The sequence below is a fragment of the Cloeon dipterum genome, chromosome 2 (assembly GCF_949628265.1).
Source record: "Cloeon dipterum chromosome 2, ieCloDipt1.1, whole genome shotgun sequence".
Classification (NCBI taxonomy): domain Eukaryota; kingdom Metazoa; phylum Arthropoda; class Insecta; order Ephemeroptera; family Baetidae; genus Cloeon; species Cloeon dipterum.
In genome coordinates, this window is record NC_088787.1 from 30,549,140 (window position 1) to 30,573,160 (window position 24,021).

Here is a 24,021-nt window from a genome sequence, read left to right on the forward strand (position 1 = left end):
TTTGTGCAAACAAAAAGGGCCCCAGCGCAGCCCGCGGGCTCGGAACTCTTAATATCTGATGCGCTTGTGACAAATTGCCACCGCCGGGCATTTTCCGCATCGCTTTCCACCACCACAGCCCCGAACTAAAATGCAGGTTCTACGGAAAGAGTAGTGAGAGTGGAAATCTGGAAGCAAGGAGCAGCAAAGAAGAGTTCTTAGATGGTTCAAGCCAATTAATTTTATTTTTAATGCTTATTCAAAAGAATGTGAGTTTTTTTATGTGATGAAAAATTAATTTGTATTGTCCAGAGGATGCTTTTTCTGAGCAATTTATTGTTAGAATCTCTATTTTAATATGCTCCCAAGTGTACACAGCCGTCATTAGATGGCACCACAGGTCAGTTACAATTTTAAGACTCTTTATTGGATGTGCCTGAAAGAAATAGTAAGAAACCGGTGGCACTATCTATTAACAACTGCAAACACAACTAAATAAATCCTGAATCAGCAGTTTGCGATCGTTTTATATTTATAGAAACACGAAATGACATTCCGCGGGCGCGTGTCTCTGTGTGCAAACAAGGGACCGAAAACGTTGGCCGCCAAGAGAGGGTATTTCTCTCTCTCTCTCTCTCTCTCTCTCTCGCTCTCCTCACCCTCGCTGCATGGACGGTCCACAATATTGCTGAATAAACCACTCGACGGCCTCTCTTTTATTTGTGCACACACATGGCAGGGACGGAAAGAGAGCAGAGCCGAGATTTATTAATGCCTGTGTGCATAACTTGTCAAGCAAAAGTTAATAAGCAGCTGATGTTTGCTCTGTCTGCTGGTCATGCGGACTCCAATTAAAAACGTTTCACCGCCAGACGTCAGCAAAAATTTAATATTCGCAGCAACTGCCAGGCGAGCTGCTTTTAATTTGGCTAACCTCTGCGCGCCCACCGCGCTCACTACTCTTTCACTTTGTTATAATGAAAATCGTGCTGTGCCGGTTCAATATATGTATGTGGTAGACTTTATTTAATATCCATATTAGTGAATTTATACACATGAATTTTTTTTCCTTTCAAGATATATGTTACATAAGGTAGACTATGTGGACATGAATCACGCAACTGAGAGAAAAATTCATCCACAATCAGATAACTTTTGCCTTCGACTTTCCTACAATTATACACCTAATGACATGGAGTTTTCCGTAAATTTGATACATTTTACAAAACACAAAAGCCAATGATTGGAAATTTCTGGATTTAAATTCGAATGATTTTTTCTAGTCTCAAATTGTAAGTTTTTTGAGGGATGAAAATTCTTGGAAAATACAAAAATTTAAAGGGATGTGCATATTTTTTTTTAGAAAAAAAAACAATTCCTTACTCTTGATCAAATTTTAAACGTTTTCTTTATACTCATGTTCCTTTACGAAAAAAACATGTACACAAGAAATGCAAGGTCTACTAGAAAACCATTTTGACTCTACAACATCTTGGGAATTTTTGTAGTCATCTAGAATTTTGACAAAGTCAGCATTAAATTTATTTTTTAAAATTGCCTTGACCAAAAATTACATCCATTTAAATCAAGAGTATCACTCGCACCAATTTTAAAAAGAGGCGCAGCAAGTTGCCATTCTTGCGGGACTAATTGAAAACTGATAACATGTATATGCAAAAAAAATTAAATGATTTTTCTTTGAAAGTCACGATCCTTAGGCATAAAGAAAAATAATCGATACAGACTCAGTTGATTGCACATCCCTGCAGTTCCACTCTTCCAGACTTGTTTTAGAACAAATAATAAAAATACGACAAGATTGAATGAATATTTGACAGGGTGTTCCGAAAAACGCGGCACACGGAGATTGTCCTTTCAAGACGGGTCAAGCTTTTTAAGTAAACATTCAAATTACACATCATCATTTTTACACTATATTCAATAAATATTGAGATCTGCACACTGAAGCGTCCGTTTTCCGCGAGTCCTTGCCACACGCACGCACTAGACCATCTGGAGTCCTTTGGTGAGCGACTCGACGTGCTCCTTGGCCTTGAGCCTGAGGGCCGCGATGCTCGAGGACCTGGGGTCCGAGGAGGAGAGCTCCTCCTCGCGGGCCGCGGCGGCCGCCGCTTCCTTGCTCTCGGCCGAGGCGGCCGCGGCCGCCGCGATGGTGGCGGCCGCCACCAGTGACGAGATGTTGTGCGGCGCCGAGGCGGGCGGCGTCAGGTACGAGGTGTAGCCAGTCTGCGGGTGCGACAGGAAGCCGGGCAGGTGCGACAGCGGCGAGTTGAGCAGCGGCGGCGACAGCCACGGGTCCAGCGGCAGCGCCAGCCCGGACGCCCCGCCGAGGTGCGCGGCCGACATGTGCCCGCTCGACGTCGAGCCGGGACGGCCGATCGTGCCGATCGGGTACTCGCTCAGCCCCAGACGCGCCGCCTCCATCTTCTCCTGCCGCCTCCACTTTGCCCGTCTGTTTTGAAACCACACCTGAAACAAAAATTCATCGTCCTCTTTATTTTCTGTGCGCTTGGGCGGGAAATAATTTGTGATTAGAAAAAGGCGAAACGATATTTTTTTTTCTTGTGTAGTGTATAGAATATTGATGGCTTTAGCATAAGTAGAGTTTGTAAAATTTAGCAAAAGTCTTTCACAACAATTTGAAATCTGGTCAGAGGAACTCGATTTTTCGCTTGATTTCGATCCCTCTCGTCTCTATCTCTCTAACTGCGTGCGAATTTTGAGGAAAATTCCCTAAATCGTGATTTTACAACAGCAAATAATAAGAGACAGTGCTTGATTAGCATACACTTGATATCTACTTCTATTTTACACCTTTGTTGTTATCGTTATTTAATTTTTGCAATATTCAGGCAGACAAAATCTTCATGCTTGTTTAGATTTTTATAATATATAGCTAAATACTCGCAGCCTATCACATTCCTGGAAGTTTGAATAGCATATTACATTAATAATATTGCTAATAATTAACGATGGTAACATTATTGTTTATAGATTTTATAAGAATCTATTATTCAATCAATATTTAGGTTCTATGATCCAAAATATGTTGCGGGAAAATTGATCTTAAATATTAAAATAAATTTTAAAAAAATTGGCAATACAAAATTGTTATTTTAATTTGCAGATATTGTAATTGCGTAGAATTGATTCAACTAAATATAGTGCTTTATTGGCTGGGCCGATGACAAAAACTAATCTTAGAAAAATCAACAGCAAGCAGGTTTTTTCTCAAAAATTTAAAAATCACCCTTAGCTTTTCAGATTTTAAGAAAAGTAGGTAAAAAGGATTTCAAAAATGTCTTGTAAAAGAACTAAATTTTGTTGATTGTTTAAGATGGTGGCTTTGGAATAAACCAGACAGTATTAAACAGTTTTCAAGCCGGTTAAGACGCACAATCCACAAATTACGTTTTTTACACCGTTTCTCTACAAGGTGTCTTTTTTACAGAAATAGCAAAAAAATACATTTTTTATTTCAATAAGATGAAAGAAAAAATGTGTCCTTTCCTTCCAAAGCGAAGTGGTTAGCAAGATGAATATGCTGTCAAAAAGCACGGCGGAGGAAAAATGAGGATTTGAATGGCCAACAATAAGAATATACGACCGCCAGCCAATCAGAACATTCGCCGTGCGAAAATCGGTCGTTCTTTGAGAGCGCATAAATTGCTGGCCCCTCATTAAAAAATATATAAAAGTTTTTCTTCCCCAACTATAGGTATAGTCATCTAAATAATTATAAAAATGTAAATATTAAATCATTATTTTGAAAAGTTCATTTTGAAGAACATTCTGACCATAAATATTTTGGGTGATTTTAATATTTTGTTTTCGTATATTTTTATATGATTTGTATTACACAGCAGTACAGAAATTGAGGTTTCTCGGAGTTTTTTTAAAAAAATGTATTTTCCTTTACCAAATCAGATTTTAAGATCATCAATTTAACACCATGCATGATAATTGTTCCTTGCATCAGCGATTTTGGTTAAGCGTGAAATTTGCGTCAGAGTAGTCGATTTTTGGCGTGCCCTTGACTCGATGCAGTGTTCGAACCTTAATTACGTCGCAAATAATCTCGTGTGCCCGCGCAAATCCGCAGTTACAAGCGAGCCAGCCGGGATCAAATTGAGTTCAATGGGGCGGTACTTGTGTCAAATTGCCATTTATCGGGCGGTAAGTGGCAGCCAATTTTGTGCACAGCGTAAAAGTCGCGAGGGTCTTAGACGGCTAATAATATTTCGCCAGAGCGAAATCTGATGGGGAGCGCAGCAAATCTGATTTGTGATATAGCCAATTATTTAGCTCGTATATCCAATTTCCCTGCTTGCAGTTGATTTTGCTCAGATTGGTTTTTGTCATTATCGGCCTGGCCCAGCCCAGCCAATAAAGACGCACAGTGTTTTGCTCTATATTTAATTGAATCAATTCTACGCAAATTCTATCTGCAAAATATTAAAACAACAATTTTTTATTGCAAATATTTTAAATCAATATTCCAGCAATATATTTTAAACCATAGAACCTTAAAATATTGATTGAATATATTCTTATAAAATCTATAAATAATTATGTTGCCATCGTTAGTTATTAGCATTTTTAGCAATAATTATTAATGGAATCTTATATGGTTACATTCGTCTTAATTACATTTTCTCCTATAAATATTTATCAATCAATATTTATGGCTATTATAAAAACATATAAACAAGCCTAAAATTAAATGAAGCTTTTGCCTGCATGAATATTGCAAATTAAATAGAGAAAACAACAAAGGTGTAAAATAGAAGTAGAAATGAAAAGGTAAGGTAATCAAGTTGACGCGCGCGCGACTGGGCCCGCAGCAGGTGCGTGAATCTGGCCGCGGTGTGTCGCCATGGCAACTGCAGCTCCGACTCATTAAGCCGGCATTGAGTGCGAATTAATTTGATTTGGCCGCGCCAATTATTGTCCCGCTGATGGTTGGTTGGTCGGTTCGTGTCGCAAGCGCTGCTCGCCGCCGCCGCCGACGATTAATCAAAATGCAAAATTAATAAACGTGTGTGTGTGTGTGTACGTGCGAGCAATCAATGCATGGTCTCGAAACAGCCAGTCGGCAGTTAATTAATTTCCCGGCGGCTTCAAAGCGGTGCATTTTCGCCCCTGCACTCGCGCCGCCCGGCGCGCGCGCGCGCATATTCAAATCTGGGCGGTTTAATTAAATTTGAGCGGCCGCGCCGGCGGCTGCGGCTCATCCAGTAGAAGATAATTGCAACACTAATTTGCTTTTAATGACATATAGTTGGGTGAAATTATTATAATTCTTGTGCCTGTGTCACAGTTTATACGCACCGTCAGTTAATAACGTCTAACTTGATTAAGCGGCGTGTGTAATGAGCACGAAATTAGTCAGTTTGTGGGTTAATTTAAGCGTGACAGCCGCAGTAATTGCTCCTACACGCCGCCCGCGTTTTATCGTCAGCCGAGCATTAGGTCGCTGCAGAGACACTTGGCGGTTCGCGCGACACTGCCTCCCGCACACCCATCACCTTCCATTTCTTACTCCTCTCTCTCTCTCTACCTGTGATAATTCGAACGGAAAATTGTGTTGGGGGAAACAAAATATTGCAGAGAAAATTTTCCAAAAGCAGCAGAAAGTTGTTCTGCGGTTCGACGACGGTGATTTTTTGAATGCCAAAACGTTGCCTCCAATTGACCAATAAATACTGTTGAGAAAATCCCGAATTTCCCATATTTACGGCATTTGAAAGTCCAAATTTTGGGATTTTGGTCGTAAAACAAAAATTTGTCTCATCAATACTATTAAAAACTATTTTGTTGACTTCAAAGTCGCCACAAAAAGAGCACAGCGGTTTTTGTATCTGAGTGAATTTTACAATAATAATAGTTGATTACCATGGAACCCTAACTAAAAAAACGTTTTTCGCAGCTTCTAAGCATTAGATTTGCTAAAATTGCAAACCGTCCAACTCGTCACGACCTCCCCTAGATAGCCGAAGCAGCTTTAACTCCTTCAACCCCGCTTTCACCCCATCTGCAGCGGTAAAAATACATTTTCAGGCACAGGTTTGAAGAAACGTGTAAACAGTTAAAAATAGCTAAAATATAATTAGGAAACAGCCGCAATTTTTTCGTAAATTAATTTAAAAAAATCGTGCATTCTTAACAACAAATGATTCATTATTTCAAAATTTTGATAAATAAAGACTGCCTCTTGTTCTACAGGGATGGGATTTGCCTTAATTGTTTAAAGTGTGAACAAATAATGTAAGTAATCGTATTTTAGGAATGTTTCTATTTGTCTTTATTTTTAGTTTTTATAATAATATTTTAAACTTAAACAATCTTATTAACAGTAATCACTTACTAACGTCCAACATCATGACGCCTGTTAGTTCACTAAGGAAATATACAATAATATTATCTATTAAACTTTATACCAACAGAAAATGTGCTTGAGTGCAATTTTACTCCCAAATTATATGGCAGTTTTTTTAAATAGAGGATTTGTCATACCAAAATGTTCATTTCTATATGAGAATAAGACACAATTAATAATTTTACTCAAAGGGCCAATATCTAGGGAATTCTTTTTTTTAATATTTTTCTTTGTTTATATATATGGCCGAAATATTGCTGGGTAATAGTTTAAGGCATCGAAGAAATCATGTAAAATCAAATTTTTCAGTGCGTAGCATGTGTTAGTTATTTTAATTATCTTTATTGTCTTTTGATGAGATCATATACACATTTAGATATGGCTGTAGCGTGACATTGTGGAATTTTCGAATGGATTTTTGCAACAGAAGAATGCATGACGTATTTATTTTAGATGAGGTGCTACACGCAGAAGTTTTATATATTTCTTCCTCGATGTATCCCCGTCGAGAGCAAGCGAGGGGAGCAGCATGAAATGATGTGTATTTTGCAGTAAGGAAGGGCCGTGTGTCCCCTGCCCCCTGCCCGCTCGTCTTCTATCTGCGTTAACCGGCAAACCAACCAATGGATACGGACCAAGCCAACCCATCCAACCCCTCTCTCTCCGCTCAGCATCCCTCTCTCTCTCTCTCTCTCGCTCACTTTTTGCTCCGACGTCGCACTTAATATAAAGTGCTTCAAAACTAACTTGCCGGCTGCTGCCGCGGACAAATTGGTTTTGAACTGATACGTTAATTGACAATTTGCAGCAATTCACCGTCGACGGCGACGACGACAAACTTTAATGCGACTCGCTCTGCCGTTCGTTCGTTCGTTCGCTCGCTCGCTCGCTCGGATGACGCAGGCATTTTTCCACCACTCCATTAACTGAGCTGATTTAATGAGACTCGTCGGTCGGCTGCTGATGGAGCAAGCGAACAGGCAGTTTTCCTTCGATTTTTACCCGTGTCACCTCTGATTTTATTCTTTCCGCACTCAAAACGCGCGCAGAGACAGGCAAAGTGCTGCACGCGTACGGCGAGCCGGTTGCATACACTTGAAATTAAAATAAATGCTTCTCAAAGCCTGCTTTTCATAATGATTAATTTAGATGGGACAGAAATTTAAATCTTTTCAACTGAATTAAATCGAATTTAAGACAAGCTGATTGAAACAATTACAAAAATGCTATGTGTGCAGGCCAGGATGTAAATAATATGTGTTGTTGCATTTTCACAAATAATTATTTTAATTTTTTCAAAGAGCCGTTGTAAGCACTGACTGTCGACGATTCTACTGAAAATATCATTTTGTTGCCTTAATTACTAAGATAATATATACTAATTAATTTTGTTTATTTTTCAATTCAATTCATTTACTTTATAGCATGGTCATTACAGAGAACAGGAGCAGTTTACACTTCCGTATACAATGAAATTGCCATCTATTTGTAAATAAACACAATAAAGAAAGAAATAAAAATCAATTTGTATTTAACATTGAAGAAATTTTTGCCTGGTCCAATTTGAAACTCGCCTCATTAACGCAGAACCACAAATTCGGAGAAATTCGACTTTTGAAAGTGTCATTACCCAGCTGGTTTACTCCGTTGACATGCTTTTGAAATTTAACTTTACCAATTATCAAGCGTGCAGTTTATTTCAATTTTACTTTGACCGTGCACGCGAGGGCCGTGTACCGCTCCCCAGCACATCAGTGCGGTTGTGCGTTTTGATGTGCGCGCGCGGTGACTCTCTATTGTTTGCCGAGAGCACCACCAACAATGAGCCTGCTAATTATCAAGCAAACATGTACAATGTGCTGGTCGGCGTCGGCAGATGCGAGCTCGCGCAGAATAGCGAAAGCCCCTGCGTTGCGTGCGCGCTTTTTTGCGATTATTATTCATATTTCGGCGCGGCTGTCACCAAGAAGAAGCAGCCAGCATATTGAAAAACGAGCTGCCTCTATTTTTCTCTATTAATTTCCAAAGCAACTCGTTCGAACAATGCAGACAAACGCACATACACACGTCTCTTTTTAGTCAGATGTCGTCGGCTGACGGTTTTCAAGCACGAAAATATATATATTTCTCCGGCATCCAGAATAAATCCGAGCTTGAATCGAGATTTTTATTGATGAAATAATATTACTTGAAGCTTAGAAGCCGTTTTAACCTATAAACTTTTAATCATTTCCAACATTTCATCGCTAAATCTCGGTTTCTAACGGTCAGAATTACAAAAACTGCACACCGTTCGACCTCAATTTGCCGTACAAGTAAAATGCGATGATATTTCTGGTTCAGCCATTCATATTTTTTCACCCTATGGGGTAGTTATGGGTAAAATGTTATCAATTTAAGAGAGCGAACATATGATATTCTGAGAGTGCAAAGAGATGCGATTTTTATCATTATTTCAATGCATAGGGTGGAAGGGGGATGAAGGAGGATCTCCCCAAAAACTATCATTATCTAGGGGAGGTTGAGACGAATCGAATGGAATTCTGACTGTTAGAACCCCAGATTAGGCGTTTGCATTATTACCAAAAGTTAAAACTTTTTGATTTCAGCCATCAGAAATAAAAAAAAACTGCACACCGTTCGACTCATCTCAATCTCACCTTAGATAGCCGATGGAGTTAAGGGTAGATTATTTTTAATTTGAAATGGATTTGATCAGTGAATAGTTTGCTGAAAGTGCAAAGCGACGTGATTTGTATCGTTAACTGCAATATATCGGGTATGGAAGGGGATGAGGGATAGTCACCCCAAAAATCTATCGGCTATCTATAGGAGAGGTTGAGACGAGTCGAACGGTGGGTATTTTTTACAGTTCTGACTCGTAGAACTCGAAATTTGGTGCCTACAATATTGGGAAAAATGAAACAATTAGTCACTTGATGCGTATAAAATTATTTTTAGTAAAAATATGGTTCCGAAACTTTGTCTATATGTAGACCTTAATTCACGGTTCAAAGGTTTGGCAGTGAACTGCAAATGCTGAAAAAAGATCACTTTTTTAATAAATATATTTTCCAACAATAATTATCACTCCCTTGTCAGTTTATCTCAATTAAAAGATACTCGTAATCCACTAATTAATAAAAATATATAAATTCATTTTATTACTTCACGCAAAGCGCATGATTTTTTTCATTCAGATATTCACAATATTATCTGAGTGTTAAAAAGTATCAGAAGCCAAGACTGCTTGAATACAAAAGCATCGACGCGGGAATAAGAGGCGAGAGAAGGAACAAAAACATAGACGGAGAAAAAAAGCGGCTCGGTCACTTAACTCTCTGATGAAAAAGCAGCAGCTCTTCATTAAATCACTTTGTAGAATAACAAATAATATCGCAGCTCTTGTTTGATTAGCATCTGCTCCCGGTGCTGCTGGTGGCGTGTATGCAATTATCGGTCTATTTAGGGTGTCAATCAAAATCTCTTTCCGCGAGAGACGCATTAGAGGATTTGTGTTTTATCTGATTTAAAACAAGATATTTATCGCGCGCGGCCGCGCTGCTGCATTCGAGACACGTGAAATAACAGCACACTCATCCGCGCGTGAGAGGTAGTTGAAATAATTACAAAACACTTCGGCTCGCTCGCTCGGGCAGATGTTTGTGTCTGCCAGGATTGTTTTTACACAATTGCTGCCGATAATGACGATGAGATGCGGCTTTTCTCCACGCAGCACCACTTAATAAAATTACGCGCTCTCCGCTGTCTTTTATACTTGATTGTCTCGTCGGCCGATAACAACGTGTTTTATTAGTGTAATTTAATAAGATTTATCCATGCTTAAAACATATTGATGCATAGCCGAAAATTAATAAATATTCCAAAATCAAGGACAAAATTGTCTTCAACTGGGCAGGGGAGGTTAAGATGAGTCTAACGGTGGGTAGTATTTGCAATTTTGAATGTTAGAACCCGTGATTTCGAGTTTATAATATTTGCCAAAAAAACCGAAACAAAATTTTGTTTTTCGAGTTTCGAATAAGAATCTCTCTGAAACTAAAGACAACTTATAATCACATTTTAAAGATTCCGATCACCCCTGATTGAAAGAAAAACAATTCCCAACAGGATTTTTCACTTGCAAATTCCGACGAGTTAAAATTTTCCCCTCCAAATTCATTGAATCAAAAAGTAATGCAACGCCGAAGTTCTCTTGAAACGTGTTGCTTGCACATGCAGAGCGTACAAATGGATATCAAATAATCTCTAATTTAATTTAAGTCTGTTCATTCATTGCCGCGCTGACAGGCATCAACAAAATTTAGAGGATCACCGTCTCGGGTTACCCATTATAAATCGCGCAGCACCCGGCGTATCCTTTCCCATTCACCCACTAATTATTTCCAATCAGTTCTCACAATGCGGCGGCACCCATATCGCAAAAAAAAAACATATTGCATTACACGCGTTTTCCCGTCTGCTCAGCGGCAAATCTCATTTTGGGGAGGATGAAAGAAAGCTGCTGTTGATCCTGTTTGAATAAAAAAAGAAAGAGTGATGGCATGCCGGTTCCGCTTCGTGTTTTCAAAAGAATTCTTTGGATGTGTGCTCTAGTAAATGGGTTGGAACAGTCAGCAGTTGTTCTTAGCTTGGGAACGGTTCCGGCCAGTCGAAATAAATTGTTTAATAGAGCGGGTATAAATTAAAATTAAAGTTTTTTAAATTAGGTTGATTATTTTTTTCAGTGGAAATCGCACCGATTAATTCGGAAATTATTGGTGTTTTTCGTTAACAGTTGGATGGTGTTCAAACAATTAATTTAAGATGACAATCTTCCAAAGAAATAGCTCCCATTTTTTAAGTGGTTCATTAAAGACAAAATTGCCGTAGGTTCTTGAAAATTGATCGGATTTAAAATAAATTGACATATTTTCGATCGATGTTTCTAATTTTTACTTAGAAAAGTGTTCTGGAAAAATAAAAAAACCAGATATTTAACGGCTTGTAGTCGAGTTTTAATTTTTTGTCATAAAATCATACTTTATTTCAGCTAATCCAAAATTTAATATTCAAGAATCAAATTAGGAATGCCTCAGATTCCAGTGTTATGTAGTTTATGTTCCAAATGGATGAATATGATGAGGATTTGTCTGATTATTTTAATGAGAGGGACATGCTAGTGCTCACGGCTGAGTAAAAGGGAAAAAGATTTGCCGCGCAGCGTGTCTGGCGCGTCTGCTGCGCGGCCAACAACAATTTTAGCTTAACTAGCCGGCTCATAGGAACTCGGATTTCACTGCGGCAATAATCTGCTTATTCCCTCTTTTTACATCAAATAAGAGCGCGCCGGAGCGGCAGTTTCAGAGGAGAAGGATTGGATTTCAAGAAACACAAACTTGGGCCCCGGCGCGGCATTGTGCTGCTGTCATCCGCAGGCGCGTTCTCTTTTCGCGTCTTTACATCTACGCCGCGCGACCGATAGTTTTTCTCGGCGCGCTATTATATACGCGCAATAAATCGGTACCGACAAGTAAATTCATTATGAGCAGAGAGCGAGTGGAGGCTCATTATCAAACGAAAACGACGCTTGTGCGCGATCAAAAGCGGCCGCGGCCCCCATTGTGCCATTCGTTCAACTCCCTGCGACGTGGATATTAAATAATAAGGCGGTAATTTGGCAAAAAGGGTGCTGACACTGCCCTTCACGAGGGAGAATCATGCTCCAAGACTGTCAGAAAATTTCGATTGTTAACCATGAAGCAAGAGGAAGATGCACGCTTTCAAGAGGAAGCTGCTGTCAAATCAACTCCTTAAAGTGGATAAATGTGTGCAGAAAAATGAAATGAATTACCTGAAATATCATCTGAAAATAGGTTGCCGTTTGAATTTTTCAGAAAATCGGCTCAAAAAATATGCATGCGACCAGAGGGCTTGAAATCAAGAGAATCCACAGAAATTAAAACACCAAAGGTCTCTCGTGGTCACAATGAAATTATTTGCTAAATTAAAATAAAATAAATTTGGTTGCTGTGACGCTGCAAACGCTGTTATGTGTGTTGGTAAAATATTGTATAAGTCAACTGCTGGTTTAGTACGTTTTTAGCGTGGCGGAAAATTCGCAAACAAGGTCTGCTGCTCTTTTGTGAGCTGGCAAAACAAGAGATGGTGCGTTCCTCTGAAATACAAAAAAAATGCCCTTTACTGAAGCACTCGTGCGCAAGTTGCTTTTTATTGTTAGCTTTTGCACAGCCAGCCGAAACGAAATTCGAAATTCCCTGACCGCAGCAATTAAAAATAATTCTTTTTCGACGTGCCGAACAAAAGACAGCTCTGCTTTTGAAAAACGGAAAAACGATTCAAATCCTTTTTATTTGCCGAGCGAAATGCATGCAGTTATTAATTAAATTGGAATTTGCGTTTGAGCCGCACAATGGCCGTTTGGCGCGGGGCCAATTAGAGGCTCCATTTGGCCGCCATCGTCGTTGACGCAAAATCAATTAGCAGTATGCAAATTTTTTTAATTAAAAATTCGAGCCGGGCGCGTGAGTGGAAAGTGGCAAACGAAGTTGGTTCATCAGTGCCGGCAGCCAATATACCACTCATCTGAAATTATAATTTGCGCATCCCCCGGCGCAAAGGCAGCCAGGCAGCCGCCAGGGCTTGAATGAAATTTTCTCCGCTGCTGGCAATCAAGCACCTTTGCCGCCCCGAATTGCCGCGTATAAACTAACTTCTTACTTAGCAGCCCCAGCAGATCGAAGGAGCAGCGAGGGCGGAGAGAAGAAGTAATCAAGGAGCAGCCAGATAGAGAGCTGGGATACACTTTTTAATTAATCCCGACCAGCAGGTCTTAACCAATTTCGTTTTTGATTAAGTGTTAAAAATGATAAGCAGGTTAGCGCTCAATCAGCGCGATTACTAATTAAAACTTTTAATTGAAGTTTATGGCCGAGGCAGCGGAATGGCGCGCTCACGACGTTGCTTCCCAGATCAAAATCTTCAGCACCGTATAAACGCAATTTTCAGTCTTTCGCCGGGAATATCAGATAAATAAAAACATTTATTTTTTTCCTTAATAGGTTTCTAAACGTTCAGTATATTTCGTTTATCTTGCCTACAAGTTGCTGCTTGTTAAAACGATGAGTATTTGATTTCCTCAAGAAAACCGTCGGAAAATTACATGATATTATGATTATTTGGCAATATTGATATCTTCTCTGGAAAAAAGCGTAGCTCGCGGGAATGTTGAGACGAGGGTGAGGCTCCCGGAAAACCTTAAAAAAAGGCGTGGCAAAAGAGTAACAAGGTGAGAGAAAATCTTTTATTCAAAACTCACGGGAAATTTTACAATAGACGCGTGGTTTCCTGGATGAAACTTAACAAGATCCGAAGGCGTGGTACGGGTCTCTAAGCGCGGAAAAATGGTTTACTTAGACATTTGGCCAAATTCCACTTTTTAATTTTCTGACAAAAATCGAGTTTTGAAATGAGTTATATATTTAAACAGACTGATAAACGATTTTACACGATTTCTTTTCCGTCTACTAGAGAATTCTTTGTTCTATATTCAACGTGGCATATTTATCAGCTTTTTTATTGATTTTTCATTGAAGGTGATTGAAATTCAGCATAAAATCAACCTTGATAAGTTATTCCCCCAAATAAATATCTTAAAAAACCAAAATTTTCATTTAAGTTGATAGCAAATTGCTTAAATTAAATAAAATGCGAGTAAAATTGTTTTAAATTATTCTAAAAATTTAATTACCGGTCTTGTTAGCCGAACAATAATAAGCAGCAGTAAATTTTACGCCAGGTGCGCCTATACATAAGTGAACTTTTGTGTTGAACAATAACAGGCCAATAATACTCCACGAGCGCGACTTAATTGGCCTGTTTCGTGAGCTATACGGTTTCAAAAGCAGTTTTAAAAACAATTTGCATCACATTTTCTCCAAGTAATAGCCTGAACTTTTTTACACGAACTGCAGTGCAAATACACGAAATCGGGCGTACGCACGCACGCGAACCAATTTTCCCGTGGGTTCACGAATTAGGCGAGCAAATTTGTCACTGCCTGGCGGCTCGAGTGCTTTACGACGAGTTCATGACAACACGCAGTATTTAGCCAAAGTCGTAAGGTTTTACGCCCTGCGCGCACGACCTGCAGCTGGAATATATATATGCACCGCATTTCCTCTCCAAGCACGTGTTTTGCTGATAAAATAATTCAGAACGTCGTCTTGAACCTGCCCGCGCGCGCAAAAAGCGCTGGGCAGGGAATTAAGGCGCAAACACGTTTGTTACTATGCTAAATATGCGAGCACGCGAACTCGTGTGTGCGCCAACAATATTGTACCCAGGCGTGTTTCCAAAGACGTTTTAACACACCAGAATATCACAATTTATTTTCGGTCCTATATAGCGTTAAATTAGTCGCCACAAAAGACTAAATTTTATGTTCCCTCGTGTGAAAATGAAAATTCTCGGAATTTAAATAAGATATTTTAAAAGAGCTAAAAACGAATGAAAATTCTTATTCTGTTGATTTTTCGAGTTTTAAAAATAAAGGCAATTACGAAAAATTAATTTTGCACCAAAGCAAATTCATACTATTCCTAATATAGCCCCATGACTAGAAATGACTAATCATCGTTGAAAATTCGACGAATAATAAAAATTCTTTAAATCCAAGAATTAACTTTGATTCGCTCTCTCATAATTCAAAACATATAGCTCTTAAATTTGTTGATTTTTCAGAATTTGAATCTTTGTTTTTAGACAAAGGAGTGCGAGTACATACGAAAACTTGAATTAAAATAAAAATAGGTTTCAGTGCCATTGTTTATTTTTTTACTTTGTTTGTTTTGAAGTGGCCATTATTTGTATAAATATACTTTATCTTTAATTGCTGTACTGCGATGCATAAATGTAAATAAATAGTCAAATTTAATGTTTAGAACTCCATTATTCTGAGCAGAGAAAGCAAAAGACGGCGGGATAAAGAGTTTTCTTTTCTTTCAGCGGCAAGTCCTTTTTTATTAGAGGTTAATTTGGCCCTGTGCGTCGTGCCACGCTCACTCGGTGTATAATAATGTCAACTGTCTTTCCGCCGTCTGATATTTGACGTTTCCGTAAACAGACTTTTTCTGCAGCCGATCTTTACAAATTGCCTGGCTCTACACCCTAAAAAGCTCACTCGCTTGCTCCTGACTACTGCAGCACCGGGTAATCGGATTTCCTTGTTACGATTGCTGGGATTTTTGTTACTCACCCAATTTCCTTCGCAACAAACTAACTCGAAGAGAAAATAAAAGTCGCGTTTCCTTTTGCCGCGCTTGCTTGCGAATTCAATCTCTTTTAAAGAAAAACGCGACGGCTCCGCATGTGACATTCACTGTCAGCAACAAGAAAGTAGTCTGCTTACATGCGTAAACTGAAACACGCTTATATAAAACGGAGATTGATTGAGCTGTGTAGTTATAAGAGTAGGGAAAAAGAGACGTTTCCAGTGAAAGCAATCGTTTGGAGGAGGAGGAAAAGAAATAAATTGCAATCTTTTCTTGTGAAAAAAAATCGAATTAAACTAAAATGTTTTAATTAGTTCATTTTAGCACAAGCATGGCATTATTTTAAAAATAAATAAATAATAATCCTCACGAGACATTGACTGTTTTGCCGAGAACCAACGAATTTCAGCAACCCTCAGTGGAAACCAGCAACAAATCTCTAGTAACAAAATCCCAACAACTTTTACCCTCGGCAGTATTTATTTAAGAGTGGTGCTCGTTTTATCCAATATTGTCAGCACCAAATCTCGAGTTCTAAAAGTCAGAATTGCAAAAACTGCCCACCGTTCGACTCGTCTCAACCTCCCCTAGATGCCGAAGGATTTTGAGGGTGGCCAACCCTTATCCTCCTTCCACCCCATGCATTAAAAAAACAGTAAATATCGCGTCGCTTTGCATTCATCACATATTCTCTTAAATTAATAACAATCTACCCAAACTTTCATCGTTTACCTTTTATAGTGAGTGAAAAGGTAAATATAAAACACAGACATTTCATCGCATTATCGTAATTTTAATATCGTCAGAAATATACTAAAAATCCACTAAAAGTGCAATCCGCATGCAGGTGGCGCCGTTAAATAAATAAAATCGCGTCTACAGTTTTAATACCGTTTGCACTTTGCAGTCGGTGTGCAGCACTAAAACCTTAACAGCTCCCGAGAGTCCTTAATGAGCAGGCACGCGCGGCGTCGTTTCGTTATATTTTTCACCCCTTATCGAATTCCTCCTGCGCGCTGCCGCCGCCGCACACCCACTCACCGGCCGTTGATAAAAAGGCACACTTTTGCATGCGTGCATACATACTTCCGAGGAAATATATTAATGGTGTTTACTTAGCGCAGCGTACGATAATAAAGCAATAAACACCTAAACGACTCCAGTAACTTTATTGCACGGCCGAGTAACCTTTCGCTCTTGGCTAAACAATGGATTTCCGGTGGCTCATTTTTTTACGGCTGATCAAAAAGTAGCTGCAACCCCCACGCAACGCTCTCGGGCACGAAATTGTGCGTTTATCTCGACTAAGGAATGCAGAGCGGCTTAATTAAAAATTTTCCTTGATTAAATAGGTCGTAAAGCGAAAGGGCAATCAATATTAAACATATTATTGTTTTGGAAGTTTCCAGTGGCGTGGACGCATACAAACTGAATTTGAGGTGGGGTCAGACGGCGAGGGTGCACGCCACTCGGCCCGGCCATGCATGACTTTCGCCGCTTATATATTTATAATACCTCCGGCTAATAACAGTAATAATAATCAGAGGGAATTAAATTAATCATTCGATCGTGTGCTCCGAATATATATCGTATATGTGCAGGAATAAAAATATGCACACCCCTCTCTTGACGGCGGCAGCAGCAGCAGCGCATATATATAATTAATAATCAATTTAATGAGGCATGAGTTATGATAACAATAACAGCAATCATCTCTCGTCGCTGAATGATAATCGAATTTTATTGCTGGCTGACTAGAATTCATAAGAACAGCTGCGCGTTCGCGGAATTCTATTTTTGATTCGCTTCACAGCTCCACTGAGGGCATAATCGAGTAACAAACGATTACCGCGCACGCCATCAAATATTATACTCACATATGCGCTGCTCTCCTTATTTCCACATTAGGGGTCGGCGATGAATGCACGAACAATGCGCCGAGTAATCGCCGCATGATTGCTGCGTTTGCGATGAGTTACGTTTCGAAGGAAATTAATTCAAATGGCAAAATGGAAATGTGCCACTTGACGATTGGGAGAGAGAGCAGTGCAGCAGTTTCTCCGACAAGACCATTTGGCCGAATTATTATTATTATTGTGTGAGTGCATGCGGATGTGAGTGCGACGTTAAAGGGTTCTCTCGTATATTGATTTGTAAAAATATTGATTGCTTTCATTTTTAAGAGTACGCGAAAGGAAATAAGCGGTGAAAGCAGGGTTCGGGAATGCGTCTGATTTAATTTCAAGCGCGGGAAATGAGCCACTCGAAAATCATATTTTTTCAATATTCGCAAAGGGTGTTGCAAAAGGTGCAAAAACACTGGTCTAAATCCCCATGAGCCAGGCAGAATTTAAATTCAAATTAATGTCAATAAATCTCGCCCTCGTAGCCGAGCGAATGGTAAATCTAATTTCACTTTTTAAAGGTGAAACATTTCCGGCGCGCGATGGAAAGAGAACGAGCGCGCAATATATACGCTGTGTTCGTTATTAAATTATTAGGGGGCAGGAGTCACGCGAAGTGCGCGCCGGGCCCCATCGCGCCGATTTATTGTTTGATTTTCAGCACACGCGCGCGCTCGCGCAATATTTACGGGCACTTGTCGGTAATATTGTGTGGATTCATTTGTGCGGCGATTTTATTGTTCCGTGTCGCCGGGCGAAAGCAGCACGAAAAGTATAAATATTCGGCTCGTACGAGATAAATAAATTGAACTATCATCGTGTATCATGTAAAAGCGTAATAACAATCGCGGCCGCTTTTTCACATGCCACGCCGGCTGAATATGCGCGATTATCAAATTATTACGTGTGTGTGTATTTGATGGCGAAGGGCGCAGGAGAAAACGGGACTGCTTTTCTGCAGGTAATATTTTGTGGGCGTTTCGTGCACTTGATAGCACCACCAATATGTCATACGTTACAATCTCGTTTCTGGCTCGCTCGAGAGGAAATTGCCACACATTAATTCATACGGCTGACTGGCACTCATTCGTGGACGTATGTATAGATTTGACTAATTGAATAATGCCATCCTCCTATCGTGCATATTGAATTATTGATTGAATTTTTATTTTGTACGTGTTGGTCATCTGCTCTCCTCCAGCAGGTATAATAAATTGAAACCACAACAATCCACTTCACAGTTCTCAAATGACAAAGTGTGATAATTTCTGAGTGGTGTTTACGAGAAATTGCACTTCAAAACTCGAAAAAAAAGGTTCGTCATGTTTTGAAAATTTTGTGAACTCAAAATCTCGGGTTCTAACCATTAGAATTGCAAAAATCGCACTCCGTTAGATTCGTCTCTATCTCCCCTGACCAGCTGTAGGGTTAGGGGGTGCATACAATCCACCCCCAAATTGCTAATCCCCTTGAAAAAAATTTAAAAACGCTGAAATTTCTTTTAAGGGGAATGAAAAAAGGTTAGGATGAGGACCCTGCCAACCCTTGAGCTAGTCAGGGGAGTTTGAAACGGGTCCAACGGTGGGTAGTTTTAGCAATTCTGATTGTTAGAACCCGAGATTTAAAGTTACAAAATATTAAAAAAGTGAGAATTTTTTTTTAATTTTGAAGCATTTACACTCGAAAACGAAAAATAACCGCAATCTGAATTTAACAGTAGTGACCTTTGGTGTTAATTCTATCGGGCTCGGCAAGAGGAATCCAAATGACACAATAATTTTGAAATTGCACCTCGGCGAGATGAGATGCTCGTCATCTCAAAGGTCTCAAAATGTCCCAAAATCCTTAAAAATAAATTATGGCGCAATTTTTGCAAAACAAGAGAATCATTCAGTCTCTATTAATATCGATGTGTGCTTTTGACGCTTACAACCCCCTTTTGAAAAATTGAAATTGAGTTTTTGCAACACAAAGCGAGTGTGCCCGCCGCCCGCCTGCGGCAAATTAGGCGTCTCAAAAGAGAGAGATCCGATCAAAAAGTTTGTCCGGCACAACGAGCCGCAATTTATGTTCCCCAGAGTGCGAGAATTGCGACTGTGCGCGAATCTTTTGCAACAATGAACCAATAAGCGAGGCGGGCCGGCCGGCGGAGCGAGCGATGAAAAAAGGGAGGAGGAGGTCTGCCTTGTTAACTCCAATTCAAGTTGTGAAAATTTGATTTGTCAGAATTGCCCGGTGGAGAAAAGCGGCGGCAAAGATGGCGGCGGCGGCGCGCATTCATTTCGCCTGCAAGGTTTCAATTCAGCGCCGCGCAGACCAGTTTGCACCCCATTTCAATTTCGAGCCCCTTTTGTCGGCACATCAGGCGCGAAGCGAAGCGACACAAAGAGAGAGAAAAGCAAGCGACCGAATAAGAATGCCGCATAGCACACACACATTCGCCTCTGCCGTCGCCGCCGCAGCCGCCAAATTGATTCAATCTCTCGCAATTCTTCCGCAGCACACACTATTTTTCCGCCCTTTTGCCCGCTTTGACGCGCGACATGTCACGCCTCTTTCCCAATTTCCCGCGCGTGACGAATGCAATTCACTTTCGACGCCTCCGCCGTTGTCCCTTCCTCCGAAAGAGAGAAAGAATAAGAAATGCCTACATAAATAAATAAATAAATAACAAGCGACAAAAATGTCACACACCAAAAGCCTTTTCACTTCGAGCTGCAGAATTGAGTGTGCGATATCGAAAATTGATCTTTCTTCTCAGAAATTGCATTTTTGTTCAATCTATTTGCTGTTTGTTGAATGTGAAAAAAAACGGAACAAGTAATGGAAATTAAGCTCGCGCCTCTTTAATTTTTTTTTATATTAACAGTTGCTGAGTGGGAGGAATCGAATTTGCCAAAGGAATAGATCCTGTTATTAATGGTTCGGTAATTTAAATAAATTTCAAAATGCCACGCATCTTAATTAAATAACTTTAATTTTTTGGAATCTGCCTTGCGTGACGAATCGAATTAATTCCAGCGGAAGAGTGTTTAGGAAAATCGCTTGCAGAAATATAACGACTTGAAGAAGGGGTTTTAATTTTATCAAAGATGGTTATTTATTTTGGATTTTTCAAAAATTTCCCGGGATGCATATCTTGCACATACACATAATAAGTTAATTTTTAAACGGCTTTTTTGGGAAATTGGTGAGACGAAAAAAAATCAAGTAAAATTCAATAAAATTTAGTTTTTTAATCAGCTCGGCGAGACGAATCGAATGATGTGCGATTTTGATACTTTTGGAAAAGTTTGGGATGCTTTCTAATTTTTACAACAGAAAAGTGTTCATGGAAAATCGCGTGCAGAAATTTAACGGTTTGTAGTAGAGTTTCAAATTGTTCTATAATATTTTTCATAAAATCTAGCTTTATTTTTGCTAGAAAAAATTAAAACAGTTTTTCTGGGAAATTGGAGACACAAATTTTTGCCAGAAAAATTTCTAATCTAAATCTAAAATCCAACTGTCTCATCCACCCCTGCGAAATCAGTTTTGCATTTTGTAATTTATTGCCGACAGTTATGAACGAGTTAGAGGCAGAGCAAACTCGAGTCGAGCGGCAGCTATAGCTCTAACGAATGCGCAACTGCCGCGACCCTCGTTAAGTCGGTTTAGCTGCAAGTACAACTTTAACCGAAACACGGCTGTTTCGGTGCGCTAGTAGAGCAATAATTAAGGAGCAATTAGCCCAGCCCGAGCCCGGTTAACGCAGGCAGAGAGGCGGAATTCGCCGCGTGTGATTCGATTAGGCATGCACGGTCACGAGACGAGACGAGAACGAGACGCGCACATATGCACACGCACACACACACGCGCAGAGCGAAAGGCAGTCGCGAGAACGGCGCATATATGCACCGCGTCCGCCACGCTAATGGGGTTGCCAAAAACCAGCCCCCGCCAGGCGGCTGAAAAGCAGCTCGAGGGCTGACTGACGCAGCCGCGTTTCATGCTGACAGTCAAAAACCAAGCCGCAATAATCCTTTGTGTGTTTCCTTTACTGCATAATACGTCGGTTGAATTTTCAATGAGCGGTATTAAAATGAGCTAAAAATCCTAGGGACTTTTGAATCATGAATATCGTTAAAGACGCCACTCTAGAGATGAACTAGAGCATGCGGTACATATACAGACATCCAAACTCTGGAAAGAAGGACATTTAAAAAAATAAAAAACGAATGCTTGTGAATTGTACGCTAAGTGGAATTTATTTTGAAAAATGTATGATGACATTCTTCGTGCGAATAAACTGTACGTTATCGCATACACGTTCAAGAATGCATTATATAGGTGCATTTACGGGAATTAACTTCCCTCTAATTATTGTGGGTTAAGAGAACAATCAGATATTATCGGCTTTTCACATTCAGAGATAGTATATATATATATATATATATATATATATATATATATATATATATATATATATATATATATATATATATATATATATATAGCACGACCCAAGCCGTTCTTTCGAGTCACACTCGGATATGTGATCGACTTCATTTAGTGGAACTTAATGTTTCAGTCCCATTTTCCCCATAAGATATAATACATATTAATATGAACTTAATACTATCACGATTTTTAATTGTAACAGAATATCTTACCTGAACTCTAACTTCGGGCAGGTTGACCTTCATGGCTAGCTCCTCTCTGCTGTAGACGTCCGGGTAGTGCGACTTCTCGAACGCCCTTTCCAACTCGTGCAGCTGGTAGGTGGTGAAGGTGGTGCGGTTGCGGCGGTGTTTCTTCTTCGGCTCGCCGTTTTCCGGCGACGCCGGTCCCCCAGGCAGCGAGCCCCCGGCCCCCGGTGTGCCCGCTCTGCCCGAGGCGGGACTCGTCGCTCTGCTCTCGTCGTCCTCTTCGTCGCTGCTGCGCATGTTTTGGTCGCCGTGCAGACGTCCTCCGCCATCCTCAGAGTTGCTCGTTTCGCCTAGCAATTTCAGAAAGATATGCGATTTCAGTTTTAAAATTTATTTTATTGATGCTGCAAAATTTTTTGCGGAGTCAACATAATTCACTCCATTGATCAGTCTTTACTAAAAAACATCATTTTTATGGGTTCTATGGGACATTTTTGAAAATAACTCATTTCGAGTTGGTGCAATTTAAAGGTTAAGGTGTACGTGGAACTCCTCTTCTTGTCAAGCCCGATCGAATGAACACAAGTTTGAGGTTTTTGGATTTTGAAAACCAGCAGACCGTTAGTTTCTTTTCTGCCTGCCCTGACTGGCTGAAAGGTTTAGGGAGTGATTATGATTACCCCAAAGCCCTAATATATAAATTAATATTAATTTAATTGTGTATTAATTAATATGTAGATTTATGAATATACATTGAAATTATAAGAGCTATTTTAAATTAAAGCAATAAATAACAATGAAGAATTTGAGTATTGTTCAATTTTATATAATACTAAAATAATTTATAGGAGGAAGTTAACAAGTTGTTATCTGATCTATTTTTGTTTTTATGGTTTAATTTTTTTCTCATAAAAAATGGCTTCTCCTGGTGAGCTGATTGCTTTTTTGGGGGGCTAACCCCCAACCCCTATTCATCCCCCGAGTCGTAAAGTGAATATTATAAATCGTCGCGATTTTATGTTCTTTTATGTTTAGAAATTAAATTGTTTATAATATTTTAACTAAAAAATATCCTGGGCCATTTAAAATCAATTACTCTTTATCAAGAGCTTTGTGCTTTAATGCACTGGGGATTTAAAATTGGACGTTTATGAAAAGCATAAAAGTAAAAGCAACACAAGTTTTTTGGCAGTGATGCCGATTAGCATAAAATATTGCGTGACTGAGCAATCGCATGTAAATTGAGGTGGAAAGTACAAAACGCGCACCCCTCGCTCGCGCGTGGTAAATATTAAATGCACCGCCGAAAAGAGAGGGAAAATGCAGCGCCGCGGGAGTGACAATAATTCAGTTTCTATTTCTCTGACGTTTCTATTAGCGTCTAATTTACAACAGGAAGTTGGCGGATATTTACATGAAACGTAAATAAACAAGCAAAAAAATGTGTTCGAAAAATGCACGCCGAGAGCGATTCGTTTCTGAGATAATTCTGCTGCGACATGACAAATCTATAAGTCCGATAATCGGATTAACCCGTCGAAATCCGCTCTCAAGGATTTCCATTCCTGCGCGACGCATGCAGCAGTGTGTGTCAATATATAGTGTTTCTCTACTTAAGTGACTTTTATCAACATCATTTAATATTGAGACAGAACTAAAATGTATTATATACATTATTACAGGCTGAGCGCCGGGAAACACGTGTCGCTGAATTCCTCAATTAAAAATTCGATTGCGGCTTCATTCGAAATTTCTCCAGCATCAGTCTTGCTTACTGAATACTTGATATGAAAAGAAAGGCAGCTGTTAGTGACGAC

General features: G+C 39.6%; 1 protein-coding gene across 1 annotated transcript in view; it reads right to left on the bottom strand.

The window, feature by feature from the left end:
* Positions 1–978: 978 nt before the first annotated feature.
* LOC135936906 (retinal homeobox protein Rx1-like) overlaps positions 979–24,021 on the bottom strand; it is a 28,814-nt gene continuing 5,771 nt past the window's right edge. The window contains exons 2-3 of the mRNA XM_065479914.1: positions 22,229–22,554; positions 979–2,469 (exon numbers count right to left, since the gene is read on the bottom strand). Of these exons, the coding sequence (XP_065335986.1) occupies positions 1,984–2,469; positions 22,229–22,554 (812 nt within the window). The 3' untranslated portion in view covers positions 979–1,983. The remainder of the gene's footprint in view (positions 2,470–22,228; positions 22,555–24,021) is intronic.